This window comes from Peromyscus maniculatus, chromosome 22, assembly GCF_049852395.1.
Source record: "Peromyscus maniculatus bairdii isolate BWxNUB_F1_BW_parent chromosome 22, HU_Pman_BW_mat_3.1, whole genome shotgun sequence".
Taxonomy (NCBI): Eukaryota; Metazoa; Chordata; class Mammalia; order Rodentia; family Cricetidae; genus Peromyscus; species Peromyscus maniculatus.
This window is the reverse complement of record NC_134873.1, coordinates 6,587,882-6,615,202: the sequence shown is the minus strand read 5'-3', so window position 1 is coordinate 6,615,202 and position 27,321 is coordinate 6,587,882. Positions and strand designations below refer to the sequence as shown.

The 27,321-nt window shown below is 40.6% G+C and overlaps 1 protein-coding gene across 1 annotated transcript in view; it reads left to right on the top strand.

Moving 5' to 3' along the window:
* LOC102913190 (uncharacterized) overlaps nt 1-27,321 on the top strand; it is an 82,823-nt gene that overhangs the window by 9,251 nt on the left and 46,251 nt on the right. The window contains 3 exon segments of the mRNA XM_076559077.1: nt 7,080-7,206; nt 7,412-7,472; nt 8,060-9,598. Of these exon segments, the coding sequence (XP_076415192.1) occupies nt 7,080-7,206; nt 7,412-7,472; nt 8,060-9,598 (1,727 nt within the window).

The following is a 27,321-nucleotide window of genomic DNA, read 5'->3' as shown; positions in this document are numbered from 1 at the left end:
CCCATCAGGAAAGGGTTTCCTTATATATCTATTATTGATCTGTATTAATTGATCCAATGTCAGCCTTTGCCATGTCTTCTACACAATCCAAAAAGTTGGGGTCTCCTGTTTGGGTTATTTTTAGAATGAGTATTACTTATAGGAGCACCGCATGTATAGTTTTTACTTATATGATGTGGTGTGCCATATTTAAAGCATTTGGTTTCCTCTGGCCTTCTTCCACCTCTGGAAATTGCCTGTCTTATCCAAGCCTCATTATTGTAGTTAAGAGATTCAACATCATTAGTATATTGAATCCATTCTTTTAAAGGACCTGATCTTACCTTTAATGGTGTAAATATTTTTTTGCTGTTCTCTAGAGAGCTCTGCCCTGATGTGCACCAGCATCCAAGGTAGTAAAGAGAGACAAGCACATATGCATCTTGGGTCTTAAAGGGATCTGTCTCAGCCATGCACAAGGGGCAGGTCATAGGTAGGTATGGCAATTACTTGTCACACCAGGGGCTGTGCTTTGAAGTCACACCTGGAACAACTACCCACTACATATTTGTTTCCAGAGTCATTTGGTATTAATTTATCTTTTGATTGGAGGCATAATATTCAGCTAGGAGATATTCTTCTGACAGAGGGTAAGATACCAAAATTTTGCTGTGTATCTGTAAGTCTGTGTTTCATTATCAGAGAAGGTGAAGGTGGCTTTCAGTTTGTGCAGAAGTTCTTGTCCCAATCAGCTTTTTGTTGTTAGCAAACACCTTTTGAACTACCTCCAGCAACTTGGACCTACTTTTACCTTTAATTTTTTTAAAAACTTTTATAACATTTTATAATACCATGTGTGACTGGGTGACAAGAAAATCTTTTTAGCTACTATCTTTAATATTTCTAAAAAGTACTTAGTGAAATTCCTTAATGTGCCCTTGGTCAGTATTAGACAGAAGGGAATATCTGTTCTTTCCTGGCTGCGTTGCCTGGCAGCAATTCCCTTGTACAGCCCAGGGGCCACGTTTTCACTTTTTTCAAAGAGAAGGGTGGGCTTTAGAGATCACTGGTTGAAAAGGAGACAAATTATGAAAGAGAAACTAGTGGAACTTTCTCTTTTTCTTAGGGCTCAGCCCATGAGAACTTTTCTTTCCCTAGAACTGTTTAGAGCAGGCACAAAGTGGAGGGAATGCTCATTTGGGGGGGACTATTTGTCCCTACTTTGTGTATATTCATTATGGATGTCCATGGCATTTGGGCCTGGACTAGAGATTCACCCCCTCCCACTTTCACATAGAGGCCAAAACTGAATGTGAGCAGGAGTCAAGCACAATACAAGCTTCAGCCACATGGTTGTGACCTTAGAGTCAAGGTTAGAAGAAAGGGTTCATGGAATCTCCTATTTCTAAGGAAAGCTGCTGAGACTAGGCATGGATCATGGGTGCTTTGGTCCAGTATTTTTTTTTTTACTATGCCTCTTTCCTCCCTTTTGGAACTCATTATATGAATGGGTTTTATTAAATAGTTAATTCATAGAATAAAAATGAAGTGCTTTAATGTGGCACTATTTCTCCTAGAGCTCATTTTAATCAACTGGAACCTTTATGTTGTGTCACTTAGAGACAGGTTTTGGTTTTTTTGTGAGATAGGCTCTCACTGGGCTAAGATTAACCTTGAACTTTGGATTCTCTTGCTTTCACCTCCCAGCTGGTGAGATCACAGGTGTCAGGTCTCCATGCCTATCTGACAAACACCTTTTACTAAAGGCTTAATTTTGTGAGAGCACTGTTCTGCAGGCTGCAGTCTTTGTCCTCATACTCAATATTTTCTTTTCAGAGCCATACATAATTATATAGGGATGTGGTGTGTGTAATGTGACAAGGAAGGACTGTTCATTTGATCCTATGGACTCTTGCTTGTGGAAGTAAATTCCTGATTCCTTTAGGTATAACCATTGCTGGGACATTCTGTAAGTATTCTTACACTAAGGTAAATATGTATATGTGTTTTGCTGGTAATAGCATTAAAAAACTGAAGCTACATTGTAGTTATACTTAAACAGTTTACAAAGGCTGGAAAGATGACTGAGCTGTAATGGTGCATATGGAGATTCCTGAAGACAGAGGTCAGTTCCCAAGTCCAGAATAACAGTTTTTGTTTGTTTGTTTTTGTTTTTTGGGTTTTGGTTTTGTTTTGTTTTGTTTTTACTATGAAGGAAATCAATGCCTATTCCAGATTTGTGGCCTTTCATAACTCTTTTGTGACATGTATCCCAAGTGCTTTGCTCTAATTTTTCCTGGGATTTCTTGGCAATTTCTTTTGTGTTCTTGTTTCTTGAGGCAGGGTCTCATAGCACAGGTTGTCCAAAAACTCCATTTACCCACGAATGACTTTGCACTTCTGATCTTTCTACCTCCACCTCTCAAGTGCTGTGATGACAGGCATTCTGATCTTAGTTAGGGTGTCTATTGCTGTGAAGAGCCACCATTACCATGGTAATCCTTATAAAGGAAAACATTTAATTGGGGTGGCTCACACACAAGACAGAAGTTTATTCCATTATCATCATGGTAGGACATGGCAGTATGCAGGCTGACATGGTATTGGAAAATTAACTGAGAATCCCACATCTTGCAGGGAACAGGAAGTTAGCAGAAATTTGAGGATATATGACACCTCAATGCTCACCTCCACAGTGACACACTTTCTACAACAACATTACACCTAGTCTAATAATGCCACACCTTCTAATAGTGTCACTCTCTTTAGGGGACATTTTCTTACTAACTACCACACTATCCTTGTCCTCTTTATAGACTAGGAATTGAACTGAGGGATTCATGCATGCTAGGCAAGTATGCTTCCAACCAAGCTACATCCTCAGATCCTATGGTCTTTTTCTTCTTAATAGGATTTAAATTATAATTTTGCTATCTGTGAATGATTTTCCTGCTTATATGACTGAGTACAGAATGTATTCCTGGTGCCATGTAGGCCAGAACAGAGTTTGATCACCTTGAACTGGAGTTAGAGGTGATTCTGAGCCACCTGTATGCTGTACATGCTGGGAAACAAACCCAGGCCCTATGGAAGAGCATCAAGTGCTGGTAACCACTGAGCCATGCAATGACCCTAAGTGATCTGATTCTACTGATCCCCCAGATCTCTAGTTCTCCAAACATTTTTGTTTCAAGTCAGCAGTCAGGCCTTTTATTTTATTTCATTTTTTTAAAATTATTGGTGGTATAGGTATGGGTGCTTTTCCTGTATGTATGTCCATGTACCATGTGAATGCCTGCAGTCTCAGAATGCCAGAAGAGGGCATTGAATCTTCTGGAACTGGAGTTCTGATCATTGAGTCTCCATGAGGTTGCAAGGAATCAAACCTGGATCTTCTGGAAAAGGTGGGGGTGCTCTATAACCACTAAGCCATCTGTGAAGTGCCAGAGATCTAAACAACAATTTAGGTCATGTTGCTATACACATTATTTATTCTGAAAACCGAAGTCCTGACAGTAAAGGTCCTTGCAAAATAAACTCCTCCCAAGTCCACTGTTTTTCCTGGTTCTCTGTTGACACTGCTGTAACCATGCTTCAGTGCTTGAGTTGTCAAGCACATTATCACCTCAGGGCCTTTGCACCTGTATTTCCCTTTGCCATGAATGGTCACCTCCCATGTGTCCCTTATTTCCTTTGTGTCACTGAATGAGGAAGCCCTGCTCTAACCACTTTAAAAACTCCAGTCCTACATCTGCCCCCATTAGTTACTGGATGAAGGCTCTATGATGATAGTTCAGGTATTCACCAATCTGATTACTGGGTTAAGCCCGTTCAGCCACCCTTTCCACTATTGCTAGTAGTCTAATCTGTTGTCATCCTTGTGGATTCCTGGGAACTTCCTAATACCAGGCTTCTCGTTATCCCCATGTTTCCCTCTATCATGGTAACTCTTTCTTTCTTTCTTTCTTTTTTTTTTTTTTTTTTTTTTTTTTTGATTTTTCGAGACAGGGTTTCTCTGTATAGCTTTGCGCCTTTCCTGGGACTCACTTGGTAGCCCAGGCTGGCCTCAAACTCACAGAGATTTGCCTGCCTCTGCCTCCCAAGTGCTGGGATTAAAGGTGTGCGCCACCACTGCCCGGCCCTATCATGGTAACTCTTTCATTACTCTCCCACCCTAACTGTCGTCATACACCCACCATCATCCAGTAACTGCTGGAAGCAGATGCAGAGATCCAGCCAAGCACCAGGCTGAGTACCAAGAGTCCAGTCAAAGAGAGTGAAGAGGGATTCTATGAGGAAGAGGCATCAAGATTATGATGGGGAAACCTACAGAGACAACCAAACCAAACTAGTGGGAACTCATGAACTTTAGGCCAACAGCTGTAAAGCCTCCATGGAATTAGACTAGGCCCTCTGCATAATCAAGACAATTGTGTAGCTTGATCTGTTAAGAGGCCTCCTGGCAGCAGGATTGGGATCCATTCCTGGTGCATGAGCTGGCTTTTTGGAGCCCATTACCTGTGGTGGGACAACTTGCAGAGCCTTGATGCCAGGAGAGAGGCTTGGACCTGCCTCAACTAAATGTACCAGGCTCTACTGACCCCTCATGGGAGACCTTACTTTTTTGAAGGAGGGAATGGGGGGTGGGTTGAGGGGGAAACCTGAAGGAGGAGGAGGGGAGAGAGCAGGTTCTGTGATTGCTATGTAAAATGAATTAAAAAAATTAGTTTAAAAAAGAAACAAAACAAACAAACAAACAAAAACTACACCTCTAAAGCCCAGAGTGGTGGATTGTGCCTATAAATTGGCACTTGGAAATTAAGGCAGGAATATCAAGTTCAGGGCCATCTAGATTATAAGTGGCAGTCAAGGTCACTTGGGGCTACAGGATACCCTGTCTTAAAGATAATAATAACCTACAACCTTAGTATTGAGGCTAGAGGTTGTGGGCACCAGTGAAGAGATTGTTAGACTTCCTTGCATGAAGCCATGAGATAAAGCCTCAGTTTCATTTTTTTGAGGTAACAGTATATTGAGATACTCAATTTTTGAGACACATGCCATTAATAGCTGCATGTAGGAAGTAGAAGTAGCCAAAGAGAGAGATGTATGAGAACTTGCAGAAAGAACCTTGTAAGCTCTTTGAAACTGAAGCCCCAGGTACCAGACACAGAGCTTCAGGAATTGGTGTTTGCCTTTCATGGTTTCAGACTTGCCAATCTCTCCTTAATTCCTTTAAAGGGAAATGTATATTCTGTGCAATTGTATGTTGGGTTGATATGATTCATGTTTTGATATTACATTAGGTCATAGTCAAAGATTGCCTTATGTGTCAGAAGAAACTGTGGACAATCAAACAGTATTGGGACTATTACATAATATGGGGATCTTTGAAATCAGACTAAATGCATTTTGCATCATGGTTTGACTTGAGCCTGTCATGACCTGTGTCAAAATGTTGAGGGTTGAATGAAAAATCTTCCAGGTAGTGTGCTGAGTTTGAGCATTTGTCTTTGGTGTGAGCCTTCATTGGTGACTTATAAAACCCTTATGCGAAGGAGCCTTTCTGGAGGAATATAGTCTCACCACATTTCTTTGTTTTATTGAAAGTGAGTAGCCTCCTTCCTTCTCATGTAGGCATGCCATCACCATCAGTAAAGACTCCATTCTTAAATAATGTAAGGTAATATAGAAGCAACTGCTTTTCCTTGCCAGTCCATATTTTTTGCCTTATATTTTTATGTTTATGGTTTTGGTGGATCTAATCATGTTTTTGTACATGTCAAGCATTTGCTCTTGTGCTTAACTTTACCCACTTCATGACTTTTGAACATTGGCAGGTTTGTCATTTTTCAGAGTAAGAATGCATTCCTGAAATTAATAATGATCTCTTGAATCACTGAATTTCGGGTGTGTAATATTGTCCCTCCCTTAGTGTATGTTTTTATATTTTTATGTTTTCAAATGTCTGAAGTGTGTGTGTGTGTGTGTGTGTGTGTGTGTGTGTGTGTGTGTGTGCACGCGCGCGCGCACGTGCCACTTGCCTTCCTGGCATTTAGTGATGCCAGAAGAGAGCATTGGATTCTCTTGACCTGGAGCCTGGAATTAGGAATAGTCTCTAACCTCCAGTGAGTATTGGGAACTGGTCTCAGACTTCTTCAAAAGCAATAGTTGATTTTTTTTTCTTGATTTTTCAAGACAGGGTTTCTCTGTATAACAGACCTAGTTGCCCTGGAACTTGTTTTGTAGACAGGCTTGAACTCACAGAGATCCGCTTGTCTCTGCCTCCCAAGTACTGGGACTAAAGGTGGGTGCCACCATAGCTGGACACAACAGGTGATCTTATCTGTTGACCCATCTTCACATACTCCCTCCCTTTTGGTGTTTGTTTTACTGTTTTAGGATCAGCATTTACTTTACTAGTGTTCTTGAGAACTCATTGATCTGTCAGTCAGTAACTTCTTGAAAATGCTTTGCTTCCTGGGAATTATTAGCCTTACAGTTCAATAGGGGTCACTCTAGTTTATGATAGACAAGTGCAGAACTGGCATAAATGTTTAATTCTGTGGAGGAATTTTGAGTGAGGCCAGAGTGATTTCTGTTTTGTTTTTTTGTTTTTTTGTTTTTTTGTTAGAGACAGGGTCTCACTATGTACCTTTGGCTGTCCTGGCAATCTCTCCATAAACCAGGCAGGCTTGGAAATCACAAATTTCACCTGTCTCTGCCTCCCAAGGGTTGGGATTAGAGGTGTGCACCACTGCACCCTTATTGTCTATCCTTTCTTGAAGTTAATAATTTTGATAAAGTTCTGCTGATGTATACTAAATAGTGTTACTCAGGTTGCATGTCTCTCTGTATAAATTCCTAGGCATTTCTCCTGCTGTGCCGTAATCTATTCTATGGACAGTGAAATGAAAGGTGTCATTCTCTCTTGATATTTCCTTTCAAAATGAGTTGGTGACTGCATTTGATATTTACTGACCCAGGTCATAGAATGTATCAAGCACATAGAATTATGTAAATATATTTTCAATGAAGTATACATTTGCAATGCAGTCAGTCTCACCATTTCTATTATGTACATGTATGGGATACTTTAGGATGCAGTGACCTATGAGGATGTGCGTGTGAACTTCACTCATGAAGAGTGGGCTTTGCTGGATCCTTCCCAGAAGAGTCTCTACAAAGATGTGATGCTGGAAACCTACTGGAACCTCACTTGTATAGGTAAGAATGTGAGCTTTCTGTCACTTTTTAACTTAAGGGGACAAACTTTTCTTGGAGATTGGTGCTCTTCTGTGATTTTGAATATGAAAGGGGAAGGATCTGGTGAATAAATCAGGCATGATACTAGATTCATGAAAAATAGTAATTTTAAGTGGGCCTAATTTCCAGTAATATATCACATACATTTTCTGGCACTTTATTTTAGGTTACAAATGGGAAGACTGTAATATTGAAAAACATTGTCAGAACTCTAGAAGAAATGGAAGGTAATTTTCATGTACAAGCTGATATATATGTATGTTTGAAGAAATGTTAATGTGCCCTGAACTTTTAATGAAAAGCAACTGTATAAATAAGTATAGCTTTGTGATGATTATTAAATTCACACCACACTATGTACTCCAAAGTCAAATAGCTGATCAGTGTTTGCAAAGCATTCCTTTAAAACAAGACAAGGAAATAGTGGCATAATGAATGTCACAGCTTTAATCATAGCCATGTGTGAGGCATGTTTTAGAACTGTCCGTCAACTTCCTGTTATGCCATTCAATTATCATATAAGGTATATACATTGATGAAAGGATTAATGTATATCCAAAACCTTTTATAAGCAAAGCTTCCATATTAAAGCTAGTGTTCCTCATGTCCTTTTAGTGTGTGATCTAGCATAGTTTAATGAGAGGAGCAATTTATGAGAGACCAGGACATTGTCTTAGTGTAGAAACATACATCCCTCTTCTACATCTGTGTGACACACACACACACACACACACACACACACACACTCATACACACACAAATGTTCAACTATGTGAATGCAATGTGAAAATCCTTTGTTATCTTTCTTTACCAGGTGTATCATCTGTCACTCTCGATACAAGCCATGTGAGCATAAGGGACATGAAAAGAAACATTGTAATTCTGTCTGTCTTAGAACAACTGAAAGATATGTGGTTGTCCCCACTATGAGAAGACATGATGACTGTGATACAAGCTTACAGTTAATTGGTTTTCCAACTTCAGTGGGAATTCATCAACAAACTCACATTGGAGAAAAACCTTATGAGTACCAGGAATGTGGAAATTCATCTCTCTCTACTGGTTCACTGTGCACATGTAGTGTGCCTCATAGTTTAAGAAAATGTTATGAATGTAATCAGTGTGTTCAAACTCTATATTCTTCAGATTCTCTTCAAAGTTGTAGAAAAGCTTATGTGGAAAGAAAAAATAATAAATGTGAGTCATCTGCTAAAGGCTTTAGCCATTACAGACATCCTCAAACACACACCAAAAACAATAATGAAGAGGATCTCTATAAATGTAATCAACAAGCTAAAGCCTTTAGATCTGATTGGTCTTTAAAAGTACACCAAAGAACTCATTTGGAAGGAAAACCCTATGAGTATAATAAAAGTTATAAAGCTTTTGAATGTCACAGTCTTCATCAAGTCCATAGAATTCAAACTAAGGAGAAAAGGTATGAATATCAGCAATGTGATAAAGCCTTTGCATGTCCCACTTATGTTCAAATTCAAAGTAGACGTTATACTGAAGAGAAAGCTTATGAATGTAATCAATGTGGTAAAACCTTTGCATATAAAAGTTATCTTCTCACTCATCTAAAAAATCATAATGGAGAAAAATCCTATGAATGTAATGAATGTGGCAAAGCCTTTGCACAGAAGAGTAGTCTTCTCAGTCATGAAAGAATTCATACCAGAGAGAAACCTTATGAATGTAATCAGTGTGGTAAAGCCTTTGCAATGAAGGATAATCTTCTTAGCCATGAAAGAATTCATACTGGGGAGAAACCCTATGAATGTAATGAATGTGGTAAAGCTTTTGCACAGAAGAGTAGTCTTCACAATCATGAAAGAAGTCATAGTGGAGAGAAACCCTATGAATGTAATCAATGTGATAAAGCATTTGCACTGAAGAAGTATCTTCTTAGGCATTTAAGAATCCATGCTGGAGTAAAACCCTATGAATGTAATCAATGTGGTAAAACCTTTGCACGGAAGAATAGTCTTCACAGTCATGAAAGAATTCATACTGGAGAGAAACCCTATAAATGTAGTCAATGTTATAAAGCCTTTGCATGGAAGAATTATCTTCTCAGTCATGAAAGAATTCATACTAGAGAGAAACCCTATGAATGTAATCAATGTGGAAAAGCCTTTGTTGAGAAGAGTAGTCTTCACAGTCATGAAAGAAGTCATAGTGGAGAGAAACCCTATGAATGTAATGAATGTGGTAAAGCTTTTTCAGGGAAGAGTAGTCTTCGCAGCCATGAAAGAATTCATACAGGAGAGAAACCCTATGAATGTAATCAGTGTGGTAAAGCCTTTATCCAGAAGTGTAGTCTTCTCCGTCATGAAAGAATTCATACTCGATTAAAGTTCATACTGGAGTGAAACCTTATGAATATAATTAATGTAATGAAGCCTTTACAATGAAGAGTCATCTTCTTAGTCATGATAAAATTCATACTGGACAGTACCATATGGATGTAATCAGTGTGGTAATTTCAGATGTGAACTCCCATGTGGGTGCTGGAAACTGAAGTGTGTTTTCTACAAGAGGTACTTGTTTTGTCAAGCTCTATAGGGGTCCAGGTCCCCAAGAGATTGAGAAAGGAAGGAGACTGCCATGATTTGAGGTTGAATTAGCTTAACTGCTGCTTTATTGAAAAACAACTATACCCTTTATACTCTATAACTGAACATTAGACTCAAGCAAGATTGAAAGGAGACTTAATGATTCCATGATGAAAACAGCCATTAACCTTATCACAAGATTTTTCTTTAGGCAAAAGCAATTACTTCAGCAAGTTTTTAAATGCCTTTCTGGATGTGAGCACATTGTTTCCTTTCATAATGTGCTTTCATACTTGGAACGGGGTATATCCAGTTAGTAAATCATTAAGTTTTCTATTTTTGGTGTAATCAGGGGTACACAATGGGGATTCTTGTCTGGGAGTAGGCGTAAGTTATCACACTGTATGGTTCCATGGTGATGGGATTTTTTTCCAACAATTTTGTTTAGAGAGATTGCTGTTGTATATATCCCCACCCTCTATTGTAGCCTACAAAAAATTTCCGCAGCAAAAGGAATAAGGAAACTCCATAACATAGTGAGAATTATTTAAATGGAAAGTAAAAAGATGCTGGAGAATTAAAATCTGCAATGTGGAAATGCTGGGACTTTGTCAAGCAGAAATGGTTACCTAGGAGTCCACACCAGGTACTAAACTACTAAACCATCTCTCATCCCTATTTCTTTTCAGATTTATTTTATTATTGTTGCCTTTGTGATTGCACATGCACAGTATAATTTGAAATCAGATGATAACCTGCACAACCCAGTCCTCCCTTACTACCATTTGGGTCCTATGGACCAAAGCACATCCATCAATTTTGACTGCAGGCACCTTTACCTGCTGAACCATGCCATAACATCCACTGAGCCCTGATAATGTTTATGTTAATTATTAGTTTTGGGTTTTGTTTTTAAAACAGGCTCATCAAGTTCAGGCTGTCCTTCAACTCATGACCTTTCTCCTTCCACCTCCAGTTACTGAGATGATAGGTTTCACTACCATTCCCTGTTTTTGCAGAAGTCTTGTATATGCTGAGCAATGAGAGCCATCTGAGATGAAAACATTGATGTCCACATGTAACCCTGTCCCTAAAACAAACAAAAAATTGCAAACAAATAAAAACCTTTGTTAAAAGAAATTGTGTGTGTGTTTAGAGACAGAGTTTATCTCAGTTGCCTAGTCTGGTCTGGAACTCACACTATAGCCCTTGAATCTTGTCCATTGGCCTCAGTTGCCTAAGTACATGGAGAACATGGCTGGACTTCTGATTGAGCAAGCCAGAGCACTGAGAGGCTTAACTATGAATTTGTGGACACACAGCTAGTAGCCAGAGGTGCATTTCAAGATCAGAATATTCCTAGGCTCAGGTTGGAATCCATAACCTTCCTTGAAATGGTATGCCATCAATTCAGTGTGAAAGGATGGGAAGAGGCCCAGGATCTAATCCCCTTTGGGAATGAAGTGTCCTGAGAGTCTTATGTGGGCTACAGCCACAAATGCAGTGCGAGGCATTGTTAATGAAGAAAGATATACACCACCTAGGCCCACACTATCATGGTTCGGCTGCAACTTCAATGGCTTCTTATAGAGGGTGAGTGAGCATGCCAGGGCCAGAGCTGTGCCCAGCAGTCCCTGGACAAGGACTAGAAGAATGGCAAAAAGGAGGCTTCCCTCCTGCTCACTGTGGGGGCACACTAACCTGAGATTATACAAAACTCAAAAACCTCCCAGATAGCAAGATATTGCAAAATCCTTCCACTTCTCACATGAGAAACTCAAGTATAGAAAAAAGTAGGAGAATCCGGACTAATGCAGTTCTGGGTATTGATGCACCAACTCATTATTGTTACCAGGGTAACAAGTGTGCTGTACTTACATCTCTCTGAATAATAGGCACAGGGAGGTGACGCCACTCTCACAAAGTCACAAGGCAGTAAAAGGATCATAAACCAGGATTTGAACTCACTTTCCCATATGCACTCATAAAGTTTTTAAGATGGCATGTATTTGTTAATGTAGGGGTAAGGGTATGCATGTGTGGAGGCCCAAGGACAACTTATGTGAACCCATTTTCTCCTTTAATCATGTGGATCCCAGGGAAGGATCTCAGGTAGAAAAACAGGCTTGGCAGCAAGTTTCTTTACCCCCAGAATCGTCTCACATGCTCTCAGTTGTATGATTATGTGTGTGCTCTTTATGTGAATGTGCATGTGTGGAGATCACAGGTCAAAGTTGGGCATCCCATAAATTGATATTATACTCGAAGTTGACTTTATGGGTTATTGGGCATGGCAAGGCAACTCCAGACTCTAGAGTTCCCCAAGATGTCCCAACAGGGACCATAAGAACAGGGAGGGGAGGCATGGTTGCTTTCTATGAATGGCCAAATACACAAAAGTATTTTCTGACCTGTGTCTGATTTCTGTGTAGTAGACAGGGCCTTGAGTCATTATAACATGTGTTTTTCATTGCAAGGGATCACATACCCATACATTCCTAAGTGTATTAGCCACATATTGCTTTAATTTTCCAATTTGTCATTCTGGCCCTATACATTCAAGTCCTTTTGCACTTTGTTTTACCTAAGATCTAATTCAAATCCCTAGAAGCTGAATATTCCCCTCCTCTAGAGTCCAATCTGGATGCCAAGATTTGATGAATATCAAAGTATGATCGAGAGTCCCTTCAAGGGTCACAAAATAATTATTTATTTGGATTTTCTCTTCCCCAAATATTGAGAAAATTTTTAGCACTTGGGATATATAAATACAAGTTCTGAATTGGGCAAGCTTGTGTCCTGAATCTGGGACCCTGTACAATGTAGCTGAGTGAAGAGGTCCCTGGTTTCTCCCTGGCTCAGGGTGGCTGCTCCTGAACCCCCTGCCCCCTCCAGTTTACAACATTTGCCAAAAAGCCTTTTTGCTAAAGGAGGCTTTGAAGGTGAAGCAGGGTATCCTGGCCAGCTCTGAGGAGGAGGGGGCACTGAGAGAACAAATGACAGTCTTGCTGCAGAGAATCTAGTGCTCTATGAAGCATGGTTAGGTGATGGGAATAGAGAAAACAGTCTCTGTACAGAGAGGGATAGCTTGCTGGATCCAGCCTGGACATGGTGCCTCAGGGACATGTCCCTACTTCTGCCATTTATGACTACTGAAGGTGGGGTTTTGATTTAGGTGCAGAGGTGTGTGGTTGTGTCTTGCTATAGATTCAGTTGATACAGGCTCAGTGCTGTTGAGGACACAGCTCAGCCATTCAGTTTCCATCATTCACCTCTCCAAGCTGAAGCCTGGTTGACCAACTTCTCCAGCCTGCAGGGTGATGACCAGGACTCCTCCCAGACTGGGAGATCAGCCTGAGACCTTACCAATGATGCTCAGCCAGCCTTATCACACTATGGCTCCCTATACTCTCCCTGTGATTCCCATTACTCTGCAACACCTCACATGTTACAACGTCCAATATGCCACCTACATCACAAGTATCCACCAAGGAGTGTAAGCTCACTGTGAATGGGAAACATAACCAGTGTAGAACATGGGGTGATGGCAGAAATGGGGCAGATTTGCTCAATAGCCAGTTTGAGCTTCTGGACCCAAAACTCAGTTATGGCAATAAACACGTGTATAGTGCAACATTAAAAGAATGCAGGGAATGTTGTGGCTCAGGAGTAAAGCCCCTTCGTAGAAAAGCCTATGGTTTTTACTACAGATATTCAAAAGGAAAGTCCCAGCCTTCTGGGTTGTGGAGAAGGTATGGCCAAGGCCAGCATTGAACTGATGAATGCAGATTATTAAGGGACAAAGTAACCATTTGGGAAATGTCCTGAGTGGGCCTGCTGGAGGCCCCAATATCAAATATGAACCAATCATTCCCTGTCAGCATCAAGACTTCCAGAGTTAGATTACACAATGCCTTATGAATTGAAATTTTTTAAATGCACTGGGTAGTGGTGTTGCATGCCTTTAGTCCCAGCACTTGGGAGGCAGAGGCAGGCTCTGTGAGTTCAAAGCCAACCTGGTTTACAGAGCAAGTTCAAGGACAGGCTCCAAACCTACACAGAGAAACCCTGTGTCAAAAGACAAAAACCATTTTTTAATGCTATTGAAAACACAGGATAGGTGCAGAGAGACATTGTATAGTATAAAAATACTGCTGTATTAAATCAGCTTTTATATTTTAAGAATGTATTAACCTATGTGGGAGCCCGTTCTCAGGTTCCTTGTGGCTTTACCCAGCAGGTCCCCATAGAGAGGATGATTAAGCCTTTAACTTTAAAATTAAAATCACCTGAAGATGTTAGTATGGGAATCACCTGTGATTAGCTCTAAGGGAAAACAACAAACCTCTTAAGACAGCAAAACCTCTCTAAGTTCTTTTTTTCAAGCATTAAAAATCCTCCCTGCAATGCAGGAGGCAGGTCTTGATTTCCTAAGAAACCCCTTCTAAGCTCTGTCTTTTCAAGCTAGTAAAAGACAGTGGGTCAAAGTCCCCTGAGGGAAACCCTCTGGTGAGTGTAGGTTAAAAGCCACAAAGAGCCCAATAGGGCAGGAAACTGTTTACCCGAGAAAAGCAAAAAGCCAAGCTTTTCAGTTACAGCTGAGCTGAGGCAATCAAGGGTTTTGTTTGAGTGATCATCAATGAAAAGGTGCTCCTAATCCTCCTAACTCAAAGATCCCCTGAAGCATCCTATCCTCGCATCTGACAAAAAACCCAGAGGCGACTGGCCAGCATCTCCCGTGTTGGAGGGCTTATTGGGGATACTAGGGTTACTACAATTGTAAACTTCCTAGAGCACAGAGCTGAGGCAGGAAGGTGCAGGACCCAGGGGAAGATTTCAAATGAACAAACAAAGCTAAAGCTGGTGGGAATGGCACAGTTGTCTGCTTTCCTGGGTTGATAGGTCCATAGCTGCAAAAGAAATCTGAGAAAAGCTTTCCTATCAGAGAAAAGCTTTCCTACCAGAGAAAAGTCCTTTCTGGGAAGGAAATAAAGTTGAACTGTGTCTGAAGCAGTGGTGCTGCCTAGTTAGAATGTTGTGCCCAGATCGTGACCCCCAGAGAGACCACCAAAGATGAGCATGCTGGAATGCAAAAGCAAGGTTTAATTCTGGATATCCAAAAGCAATACAAGCCTAGGCAGGGACTTCGTCCAATACATCCAACGCAGTGGAGGCTGGAGGAAGCGCCCACCTGTCTGCAAGCTCAATTTTTAAAGGGAAAAGTCACAAGGTTACATCATTTAGGGGTACTAGTATGGATACAATTCTGATTGGCTCACGTCTAGGGATTTCTAGAAATTACTTCTAAGGGAGTGGTTGCCCGCCACCATTCTCATTGGCTGCCCTCAGATGGGGGCATTTCTGTGGTCAGTTACCCTGGAAACCAGGGAGAGGACATTCCATAGTCTGGCAGGCATTACCTCGTGACTATCTTGTGACTCTGTACTTTTACACTTCCTGGTTTCTGGAATCTGAACTGACTGGTTTCAGTAACTAATGGCCTATTCCCAAAAGGAGAAATCTTAGGCCTTAATTTTAGGGTGAAAGCATTTTGGTCTTATTTCTAAGATGGCTCATTTTGGTCTCACAAGAACACTGTTTGAGGAAAGAGCCCAGCCAGGGCAGAAAGGAGAACTAACAAAGAGTAAAGTTCTTTTCTATCAGAGAAAGCATCTTTTTGAGAAGAGCTTTGTTTCAACTGACTCCCAGTGAGGTGAGGGAGTGCAGCCCTGAGGGGTGAGTGCCTTAGGTGGATAAGCTCTGTCTGAGAGCATGGACAAACAAAGGCAACCCCCTGGGGGACCGGGCAACGTGAAAGACCTGAGGGGAAATGCTTGTCCTAATGCGAGCTTAGAGATGACAAAAACCTCCCTTGCTAAGCTTGATTTATGAACACAAACCTCACAGACCCCCCAAACAGAAACAGACTAAAGCCCCTATCTTCAGAAACAAAACGGCTGTCACAGTGGCATTGGGAAATGTTTCTGGGGCAGAGGGGATAAAGTGAGACCAAACTAAGAACTGTCTGGGAGAACGTCTCTGAAGAAACAGAGAAGGGACATAATCTTTCCCAGAAAATGCATGACCTGAAAAAGCTGCTAGAATTTGAGGCAGATTCGGGGGGAGAAAAAAAGCCCCTATCTCCAAGGGCAGCTAGCAGAGAAAAAGAGCAGCCTGAGATATCTGAAGCTCTGCATCTGGGGGAGGGGGAGGGTGGGACAAGCAAAATGAGATAAAGATCAGTGGGAGAAAATCTCTCTGAAGGAGCTATGGAAAAGCTCTGTCGTAAATGCTTTTGTTTTTTACTGACTAGCAAAGGAAACAAAAGCCCCGAGGGGAATTGGTAAAAGGAATGCCTGCCTCAATTCATGCTAACTAGGAAGGTGCAGTTTGGCCGACATCCTGAATCAGACACCAGTTGATGCCAGCTGAGGAGAGAACAGAAATCTCCCAATCTGCCATAGTTGAAAACTTAAAACGCTGATTCAAATCTCGTGTTGCAAAAGCAAAAATCTTTGTAAACAAGTTCGGTAAAAGTACCAGAAGTTGACTACCAGACATAAAAAGAACTATGGGAAATGAAGTCTGAAAGCTAGCACATGACCGCGAACTGATGAAGAGAATGCATTCTGGGAAATGTAGTTTTTCAGCTAAAGATGGTGATACTGGCCAACAACTGCTTTTTCAGCTCAGAATGAAGTTTCTTTTCAAAGAAATGCTAGAAAGCTTAATCTTACCGAATCTTGAAAACTCAGACCAGACAAAAAGCTACCTATAAGAGCAAACAAACCACTTTAAAATCCTTGAGAAAGCAGTCCATAAACTGAACATTGTTTTAGATATGAAGAAACATATGGGAAAATAAAGTTCTTTGCCTTTTGAACAAACAGCAGGTAATGCATGAGTACTTTGCAAATCTAATAAGGAGACAAGGAAACAGACATTCAAAAAGAAATGACTGCTTTATAGATGGGAAACAAACTTCAGAAGAATCTGTCTTAAAAAATAGTTGCTTTGCCAGGCAGTGGTGGTGCACGCCTTTAATCCCAGCACTTGGGAGGCAGAGCCAGGCGGATCTCTGTGAGTTCGAGGCCAGCCAGGGCTACCAAGTGAGTTCCAGGAAAAGGCGCAAAGCTACACAGAGAAACCTTGTCTCGAAAAACCAAAAAAAAAAAAAAAAAAAAAAAAAAAAAATAGTTGCTTCACCTGAAAGTTCCTTATAAGAAATCAATGCTAAATATTACAGCTGCTAATAATAACATCAAGAGTTAAAACTAATGGAAGTGAAAATATTAATCCTGAATATGCTTTTTCTCAAAGTAAGCTAATGAAGGATATGTTTCATGAAAGAACATCTATATTCTTGACTCCTTTGAATAGTAACAATTTTGGTGAAAATATTGGAACAAAAATCAAGTCAAAATGTTTCAACAAATTCAAGATGCTATTCACAAAAGAAAGCTGTTATGCTTTGTGGGCAATATTAGAGCTCACTCCAATCTTCCTGGTCCTTTAGCTAGGGTAATGCAATGGTTGATAAGTTAACAAAGATAGTAAGTAGCATTATCCCAAGTGGAAATGGCTCAACATGCTCTTCATCGAAATAGCAAAAGCTTAAGAAAGCAATTCAATCTTACCAAAGAAGCAGCTCATCAAATAGTTAAAAGATGTGGGATATGTCCAAAATATTTTCCTGTCCCTCACTTAGGGGTAAACCCTCGAGGTCTTCTTCCCAATCATCTATGGCAAATGGATGTTACTCATACTGCAGAATTTGGCAAATTAAGATATGTACATGTGACCATTGACACTTATTCAGGATTTTTAATGGCTAGTGCACAACCTGGGGAAGCTATATTTGTAATTATGCACTGCTTGAAGTGTTTTTCGTATATGGGTATTGTTAGTTATGCCCCGGCGTTGCCCCTCCTGGCTGGTCGTTATGCCGCGGCGCTGCCCCTCATGGCTGGTCGCCGCCCGCAGCGACCATGCCGTCGGAGCAGCGTGCTGATTAAAAGAATCATAGCCATGCCAAGCGGTGGTGACACATGCCTTTAATCCCAGCACTCGGGAGGCAGAGCCAGGTGGATCTCTGTGAGATTGAGGCCAGCCTGGGCTACCAAGTGAGTTCCAGGAGAGGCGCAAAGCTACACAGAGAAACCCTGTCTCAAAAAAAAAAAAAAAAAAAAAAAAAAAAAGAATCATAGCCATGGTTACCTTTTTAGAGCTTTATTGGGGGGGAGAGGGGAGAGAGAGAGAGAGAGAGAGAGAGAGAGAGAGAGAGAGAGAGAGAGAGAGGGAGAGAGAGGGAGAGAGAAACAGAGACAGACACAAAGGGGGGAGGGGGAGAGGGGAGCTGATGGGAGGAAGGAGCAGAGAGGAGAGGGGACAGAGAGAGAGCCCACAGAGGGCTCACCCTCTTTTTAGGCTGGGAAGCCTGCGAAGGCTGATGACGTAATTAAGGATCAAATCCTTACATTCCAGACTTTCCCTTATTATAAAAAAGCAGGTAGATGGGATTAGGGGCATTGTTCCTCTCCAAAACTGCTTCCAGCTGACTTTTGGATGTTGGTTGGCTCTGGGGAGAATGGAGAAGGGGAGTTTTCCGAGGTAGACAGGCCTTGTGGGATACTGTCTGTCATCTGTTTGCTCTGGAGACATGCATCCCTCTTGGCTGTGGCTAGGAACTGTCTGTTTGACAAGATGCTGGTGACATAGAAAAAACTTAGAGAGATAAAATAATCATTATTTTTGGAGTTGGCATTTAGCTGAGGTAGATCTGGCCTGCCCCTATGGATTTTGAAACATGTTAAGCTTTATCAAAGATTACTTTGAAGCACCTGTTTCCTTTATTAGTTTGGCATCCAGGAGACAGGTGATCAGTTCTTAAAAGCATCTCACAGTAATAGATGTTTATATTAAAGTTCTTTTGTAGTGCCCAGACACTTTTGGGCCTGGGAGTGTAAATACCTTTTAGCTGTTACAGTTTCTTATTTGATGATCTCTGGACTTTGGTTCTGTGGTGGTCCTGTACCATTAGCTGAACAGCGAGTTAGAACAGAGAACTGGGAAGAGAAAAGCTTATGGTACATAGAACTTGTTTGGTTTTTTTTTTTTTGTTTTGTTTTGTTTTTTTTGGAATTAGGGACAAGGCAAAGATCAGGGCCCTGTCTGTATGCACATGAGAAACACAGGCAGTGGATCTGGAGTGAAGCAATGAGCTCTTATTTTAGGTGGAAATCTTTCATTAAGTAACTCTGAAGGTGCAATTAAATCTGGTGAGGTGGTAAGGCTGTCCTATGTACCCGACAATAAAGGAGAGGTGGCATCCCTAAACTCCCAGGACTGAGTCAGTGGCTCTGGTGTCTAGAAGGAAAGAAACAGATCATTTCCCTGCTGTGTTCTGGCTTCCCTGCCATGTCTGTAGCCAAGCCTAGGTCTGCTGAAGGTCTTAGCTTGATGTACCCATGCATCTTGGTGCCTGGGGGCGGCCAGCTGACTCTGTCTTTCTAGGTGGCACTTTTAACAAGGCTGTTGATGGCCTGGCAGGGCATTTTCTAGCCCATGGCCTTTTCCTCACTTAAAAAAAAGGGACCAAACAGCTTTAGGGAGTCAGCGAGTGCCAGCACTTGGCAATTTTGTTTTCGGGCTTTTATTTCTTCCCTGGCACACCTTAAATGCCATGGATGACTCTTTTGCCTGTGGGGTCAGGAGCCTTGCTCTCCAGATGCTTAAGTTTTAGTCAGGGAGGTCTGGGGAACAAGAGATGGATTTTACTCCGTGTCCTGAACTTTTTTTTTTTTCCTGATGATTGGTGGCTTAAGGACAGCTTTTGGAAGACTTGTCTGAGGCTATAAGCTGATTTTTTGGCTTAAGAGCCATCCTGACTACTGTAAATTTATTTGCATGGATCTTAGCCGCTTCCAGACCCGTCTATGTTTCTCAAGGCAGTTTGAGAATGAGTGGGTCGAGTTAAAGGTGAGTTAAGGCGAGTTGTAGAAACCGCCCAAGCCTGTCCACTTAAGCCTGCCCACTGCTGGTGGAAGTCGGATGGAAAAGGTTGCATGTGGAGACGCAGAAGTGGGGAAGGAGAAGGGTTTAGTTAGAACTTTAGTAGAAACTTGGAGATAAAGTAACTCTCCTTTGCCTGTTCGCTGGCAGAAGTTCCCGCAACTCCGTTATGGGGCCAGGTTTACGACGCTATGTGGCCACGTTTACCAGTGCCTGCCCCTATCCGCCAATGTATCCGCCCATTTGTCCCATGACTGTAGCCGAGAGGGAAAAAATTAAAATAAAAAATTACAATAACAAACCGGGATCAGACTACAATCTTGGGTGTCCCCAAAGAGTGGAGAGAGATCCATGAGTCAGCTCAACTTCGCCATCCTCTTCGTCAAGGGATGAGAAGGGCTGGAGCCACACCGCAGTTGGTCCACCCAGTAGACCAGGACAGCATTTGCTTTCTCGTCAGAAAGGGAAATGTGCCATTGCGAGTGCAGCCCGAGGACAACCCCCCGGGGTGTCTGTCGCAAAGAATATAGCTCAGACTACAGCTGCGAAAACAGCGGACTTACTGTGGTGAAGAATCATGGTGTTAGTGGTGGGGGTCCAGGGACGCGCGTGTGCTCGCAGTCTCACTGGATGGGGATAGAGGCGGCAGTAGTTTACAGCGGGTCCTCGGTGTTCGGTGATGTATCCGAGTCACAGCACCATTGTTAGTTATGCCCCAGCGTTGCCCCCCCTGGCTGGTTGTTATGTCGCGGCGCTGCCCCTTGTGGCTGGTCGCCGCCCGCAGCGACCATGCTGTTGGAGCAGCGTGCTAATTAAAAGAATCATAGCTATGGTTACCTTTTTAGAGCTTTATTGGGGGGGGGGAGAGAGAGAGAAGAGAGAGAGAGAGAGAGAGAGAGAGAGAGAGAGAGAGAGAGAGAGAGAGAGAGAGAAACAGAGACAGAGAGACACAAAAGGGGGGAGGGGGAGAGGGGAGCAGATGGGAGGAAGGAGCAGAGAGGAGAGGGGACAGAGAGAGAGCCCACAGAGGGCTCACCCTCTTTTTAGGCTGGGAAGCTGGCAAAGGCTGATGACATAATTAAGGATCAAATCCTTACATGTATACCAAAAATTATTAAAACTGATAATGGTTCTGGGTATAGTAGTAAGGCATTTCGACAATTTTGTACCCAATGGGAAATCATACATAAAACAGGTATTACTTATAATCCTCAGGGACAAGGTATTGTAGAAAGGGCTCATAGCAGTCTTAAAATACAACTTCAGAAAATAAAAATAAAAGGAAGAAATTTACCCTCAATTGCCACATAATGCATTAAATCATGCTCTTTCTGTTCTGAACTTTTTGAATATGGATGTTTGTGAGCAGTCTGCTGCAGATAGATTTTGACACAGTGGCACCCAAGTGACTTTTGCTCAAGTGAAATGGAAAGATCCCTACTCGGAATTATGGAAGGGTCCCAATCCTGTGTTAATATGGGGTCCAGGACATGTTTGTGTTTTTTCACAAGAGAAGAATGAAGCTCGGTGGTTACTGGAGGGTCTGGTAAGGATCATGAAACTAAGGAAGAGTCAGCTCCAGTGAGATTCCTATAAAGGAACCAGAATGAAAGTGGCTTGATTAGTGTTTCTGAAGTTTTGTCACTGGTTAATGCAAACAGTGAGGAAATAGTGTTGTGCCCAGATCATGACCCCCAGAAAGACCACCAAGGACCAGCATACCAGAATGCAAAAGCAAGGTTTATTCTAAATTTACAAGCCTCGGCAGGGAGCCTCAGAAAGGAGGCTCTTTCCAAATCTCTCATGCCAGCAGGGAGGTTGGAAGGAGCACTCCCCTTTCTTTGTGAGGCTAGTTCTTAAAGGCACAGACCATATAATTCATTTCAACCCACCTTCCTTTTTTAGTCTTTTGGTTGAATATCCTGACTCTGTGTTTTTTAAAGTCACTGTAGCAGATACCGCCACCTGGTAAAAAGGGGTCTAAGTTCTTATTTACACTTAGGAATCCTGGTTTAAGCTTCTCTTTGTCTGTAGAGGAAAGAGTTGGGGGGGTTACTGAGGTTTCACAATAGAGTTTGGAGCTGTGCTGCTTTTGGCTTTACTAGCTCCTTTAAAAAAATACTTTATATCACCTAATAGCTGTGCAGTCTTTGGCGAAGAGCTTTACAGGAGCTAAATATGGTAATTTCACCCTCAGTGTGAAGTGAAGTTTTTAGGTAGAACAAACCAAAAGTACTGCTGTAATAGAAATGTTTGTCTGGATTGAAGCACTTAGGGGAGCTATTATGAATTTGGGTGAAGGGACAGCCTTTAGCTAAAAACTGTTTACCACTGACAGTTCATCTCTGCTGGTTCTGGAATGGTTGAGAGAACTCCGCAACTTTGGGGTGTGGCTTCATCCCTAGAATGTTACAGTTCCCTAGCAACAAGTATCACAACTCTATAATGACAACACTCACTAAATCCCAGTGTTGTATAGCAAAGCTGACTATAAACACTAAACTTTAGAAATGATGTGCTTACCTGTCTAGTTAAGAGAATCTTTCTAATAGAGATGGTGATAATAATTAAGAGTAAGAAGTAGAAAGATGAAAATAAGATATGTGAGTTTGTAGAAATTATTCTGTCTTGTTGGATCTGTGTCAAGAAATCTTTAGATGTTTGCTAAGTTAGTTATATGCTAATGGTAGCCCTATATAAATTTGTAAAATAGATCTATAGAGTTCCTTTAAGAATATAAGCTTGCAAGAATTATCTAATGTAGTTTTAAGACATGTAGTAATAAGCTTGTAAGATGCTAGTTGTAAATATAATTTTAAATAAGAATTTGTAAATGTAAGTTTAAATAAAAATATAAGAAGTAAATAAGTAACCTGGGTGGTGGTGGTGCACTCCTTTAATTCCAGCAATCGAGAGGCAGAGGCAGGCAGATCTCTGTGAGTTCAAGGCCAGCCTGGTCTACAAATCAAGTTCCAGGAAAGGCACAAAGCTACACAGAGAAACCCTGTCTCCCCCCCCAAAAAAAAAAACCAAAAAGAAAAAAAAAAGAAGTAAATAAGTAAAGATTCGAGTTGTAAAAGATGAAAATAAAAAGTAAATAAGAAGTGTGAGTTCAAGGCCAGCCTGGGCTACCAAGTGAGTTCCAGGAAAGGCGCAAAGCTACATAGAGAAACCCTGTCTCGAAAAACCAAAAAAAAAAAAAAAAAAAAAGAAATATATTTGCTAAAGTAGTTCTATAGTTTCCTTAAGAAGTATAAATAAGTAGATATTAATATATTATACGTGCGTTTATAAAAGTATAAATATTGAGTGTGAATCTATGCTTAGTGTATATGGTGAAAGAACCTGAGACACAGAAGGAAGTGTCCTAGTAGACTGCAAAGCAGGCAGTCTGAATGGTTTCAAAAGCTCCAGAAGCCACTAAGAAGCTAAGAATGGCAGATGCCAGAACCACAACAAGGCATCCTTAGTTGGAAAATCAAATGCAACACAGAAAAACCTGAGCTAACATCAAAAATGGTGTGGTTTAGAATACTACTGTTACTAAAAAGATCTCTGTCCATGAGAACAAAAGTTGCAGAGACGCTTGTTTGAACTAAAATTGTTACCTGCAGAAAGTTTTGGTTATAAAACATCTCTTCATATTTGGAAGTTCAAGTCTGATATCAGAATTTATTTTTTTGAACTTTTTGAACTTAAGAAAATGAGATAAAACTACAAAAAGATTTTTGTTATGGATTTCTTCATATTTGGAAGTCTCATACCAGAATTCATTATTTGAATTTTGGGACTTAAGAAATGAAATGAACAATAGAGATTTCATTGCAATGGGACAATTTTGAGTTTACTTATAGTAATGATGTAGGAACTGTTTTTTGGAATTGGGTTAAAAATGGGACTGTTTAAGTGAGGAAATACATTTTTTCTACCTAAAGATGCAGTTTTATGTATGCATATATGCTTTATTAACTGGTGATTCATGAAATTTTTATGGAACTGTTTACATAAAAATGGATTTATTTATGAAACTGGTTTTGTGTACTGTTTAAATGGAAAAATTTGAGTTTTCTAACTAGCCTTGAGATTTTGTTTTAAGAAATTATAAAGAAAAGGGAGAAATGATATTCCTTAGTGTATTTAATTTAAAAAATATTTTCTTGTTTGAGTGGACTAATGTCATGTTTTTTTAGTGAGAAATGCAAATGGGGTATACTAAAAGACTATTTTTAAAGTGTAAAGAGTTTTTTTTTTCTTTTTCCATGACAGGGTTTCTCTGTGTAGCTTTGTGCCTTTCCTAGAACACACTTGGTAGCCCAGGCTGGCCTTGAACTCAGAGAGTGCTGGGATTAAGGGTGTGTGCCACCAAAACCTGGCTAAGTGTAAAGAGTTTTATTAAGAAACTGCTTTTGGATGTTTTGCTAAAAGTTTTCAAAGTGTTAATGGTTAGATTGAGAAGACTGCATTTCAATATGGGTTTGTAGGAATTGTGTAAATTTGGGTTCCTCTAACTAGGTTTGAGATTTTGTTTAAAAATTATAAAGAAAAGGAGGAGTTATGAGTGAATTAAGATTGAATGTATGTTTGCAGAAATTATGCTTAACCTATTGATATTTATGCACCATGGTTTTGTGGAGTTAAGGAAATATTTAAGTTTGATGTGAATACATCAGAAGTTTTTCCTATGTTCTGTTAGCAAGAAAATTCAAATGATTCTATTGAGTTTAAGTCATAAGACTGAGAAAATTGTTCATGATATATATAGCACATTTATGTTAATTCAAATGGTTAAGAGTTTGCTTTGAGTTGCAAGATTGGGAGAATTGTGACTATGTATAGCATTATTTATGTTAACTTGTTACTGGTAATGATGAAATAAGGGATTGTTTAAGTTTGCAATTACATTAAGAGTTTTTGGTTTAGAAAGGGCTGGATGACACTAAAGACTGCTTTAGTCACCTTGGACCTAATCCAAAAGAGAAATGCCATCTTTATCATCCTCTGCTCCCATACTAGGAGGTATTATAGCTATGCAGATTGCTGTATGCTATTAATAATGAGATTTTTTATATATTAAGAAAGGGGGACCTGTGGGAGTCAATTCTCAGATTCCTCGTGGCTTTATCCAGCAGGTCCGCATAGAGAGGATGATTAGGACCACAGGCATGTGTGCAGGTGTCTGAGATGGTCTGCACTTGGCTGTGCTGGGGGCAGGTCTTTTGCTCCACCCCTTGGTGTCACTATAAATACCCTGGAGCAGAGACAGTCGGGGCCCTTTGGAATAGATTCCAGGCCCTCTCAAGGCTATCCTCTATTTTCTATCTGTTTATCTCCACAATCTAAATCCTTCTAATATTTCCTGCTGCTCACACTCAAGAAAACTGTGGGGATATGTGGGATTGGTAGATAAATGCCCCACAAGCCTAGAATGGAAACTGGAATATGTGTTCCATTGGGCAAGAGATTTTGCCTTTGTTTTCACAGGAGAAGAAAAGTGGTAGGTACCATTGAGACTGATAAAGATTATATTTAAACAGGAAGGACCTGCTGAATAAGGAGAGGTGATAGTTCATCAGACAGCCTGGTCATTTAGTCCAAACTTACTTATAAAGACTAAGGAATGCCTGTCATTTTATCAGGCAAGAAAAAATAAAAATAAAAAATGGTATTATGGAATGATAATTTGCCAAAGGCACACTTGCCTTACTGGCATGAAATGAAAAAAAAAACAGCTTTCTTATACCATATGTCTTAATTCCATGTTAGAATATTCAACTGTAGATTGTCACATGGCCCATGCCATTTTGGACATCAGCTTTTGAGTTTTCTTCTTAAATAAAATGGATATTATTATTTTTTTGTTAAAAATTACAGTTAAAAGATTTAGATTTTTAAAGTAAGTTGAACTTGTTTTCTAAATCTCTAAGTGTTGGAGTGATTTGGAGCTAAGACATTTGAGCAGAGCAGTGATAGCCAATGCCTCTCATCCCTGCAGAAACAGACAGATCTTCTAAATTCTAAATGTGGTGATGGTTCATGCCTTTAATCCCACGACCTAGGGACAAAAGCCAGATACAGCTCCTAATTGTTGTTTTCACACTACAGAAATTAGATAACAATATTTACAGGTTATTGTAATAAATCCTCTACAGAATTACTAGAAAGGCAGCTAATTTCCAGTGGGGGCAGAAACAAAGAGCAGCTTTCACGGATTCCATTCAGCTCTTCTCTGTGCATGCAATGGTGACCACTCATTAGCCAGACGATGCCCTAGTTGTGGCTGTCACTGACGAATTGGCAACTCGGTACCCTTCATAAAACAAAGAGAAATCCACCTACATTTACCTTTTGGATTCTATTGCAAACACTTTCCATGTAAGGAGAATAAATATCCTCTTTTTGAGAAACAAATCTGGACATTTTGTGAGGCTTGGAGAACCTGATAGTGAAGGCCAACTATCCTATGGTCATCTGGGCACCCCTTATAATGATGGATTGGATCTCTTCAAATGCAGAGTCTTTATCATGGAAGGAGAGGTATTACGGTGGAACTGGTACAAAGCAGAATTCCTTAGTGACTGGGGTATGGTAGCAAAAGGGTCTGTGCCTTCCTGCACTTAGGAAATAGCTCAGTTGCCTAATGTGCTCACCCCTCCTCTAAGAGAGGCAACTATTGAACTGCAGGAACCAACATAATGGTCACATTATTTATCTAAGGCATGGTTTACTGATGGCTCATAAATCAGGGGTATAAGACAAACAGCTAAGGAAGGCCAAAGGAACATTTCCAATTCATGGTGCACATGCAGTGGCATAGTTGTATGATAATCAAAATGGAAAAGCACTTACTGCCAGATAAATGGCAAAGATATCTGGTCATGGGAGGCATAAATGGAAATGGCAGCACCCAGCAAAACATAGCAAAGACTTGAATTTTTATATATCTCATACAGTAAAGGCAGATGAAATGTCTGAAAATAATGAAATAGTAGGCAAATTGGCATCATGTTTAATTAAGACTAGAATATTGCCGGGCGGTGGTGGCGCACGCCTTTAATCCCAGCACTCGGGAGGCAGAGCCAGGTGGATCTCTGTGAGTTCGAGGCCAGCCTGGACTACCAAGTGAGTCCCAGGAAAGGCGCAAAGCTACACAGAGAAACCCTGTCTCGAAAAACCAAAAAAAAAAAAAATAAATAAAATAAAAAAATAAAAAAAAATAAAAAAAATAAAAAAAAAAAAGACTAGAATATTAAAATTTGCTAGGGAGCAAATCCAGATTAAGTCAGCAAAAATGATAAATTACACTAAAAAAAGAATGAAAATGTAGAACCAAATTAAACCTAGAAAACCCTCTGAGAATAACTATTATTCTAGCTATTCTAAGACTCCATAGCAAGGTAGTGGCTCACACCTTTAATCCCAGCACTTGGGAGGCATATGCCTTTAATTGCAATAATTGCGAGGTGGAAGTTGGCTCATGGGAATTAAGGTGATTTAAATGTAAAAGTTG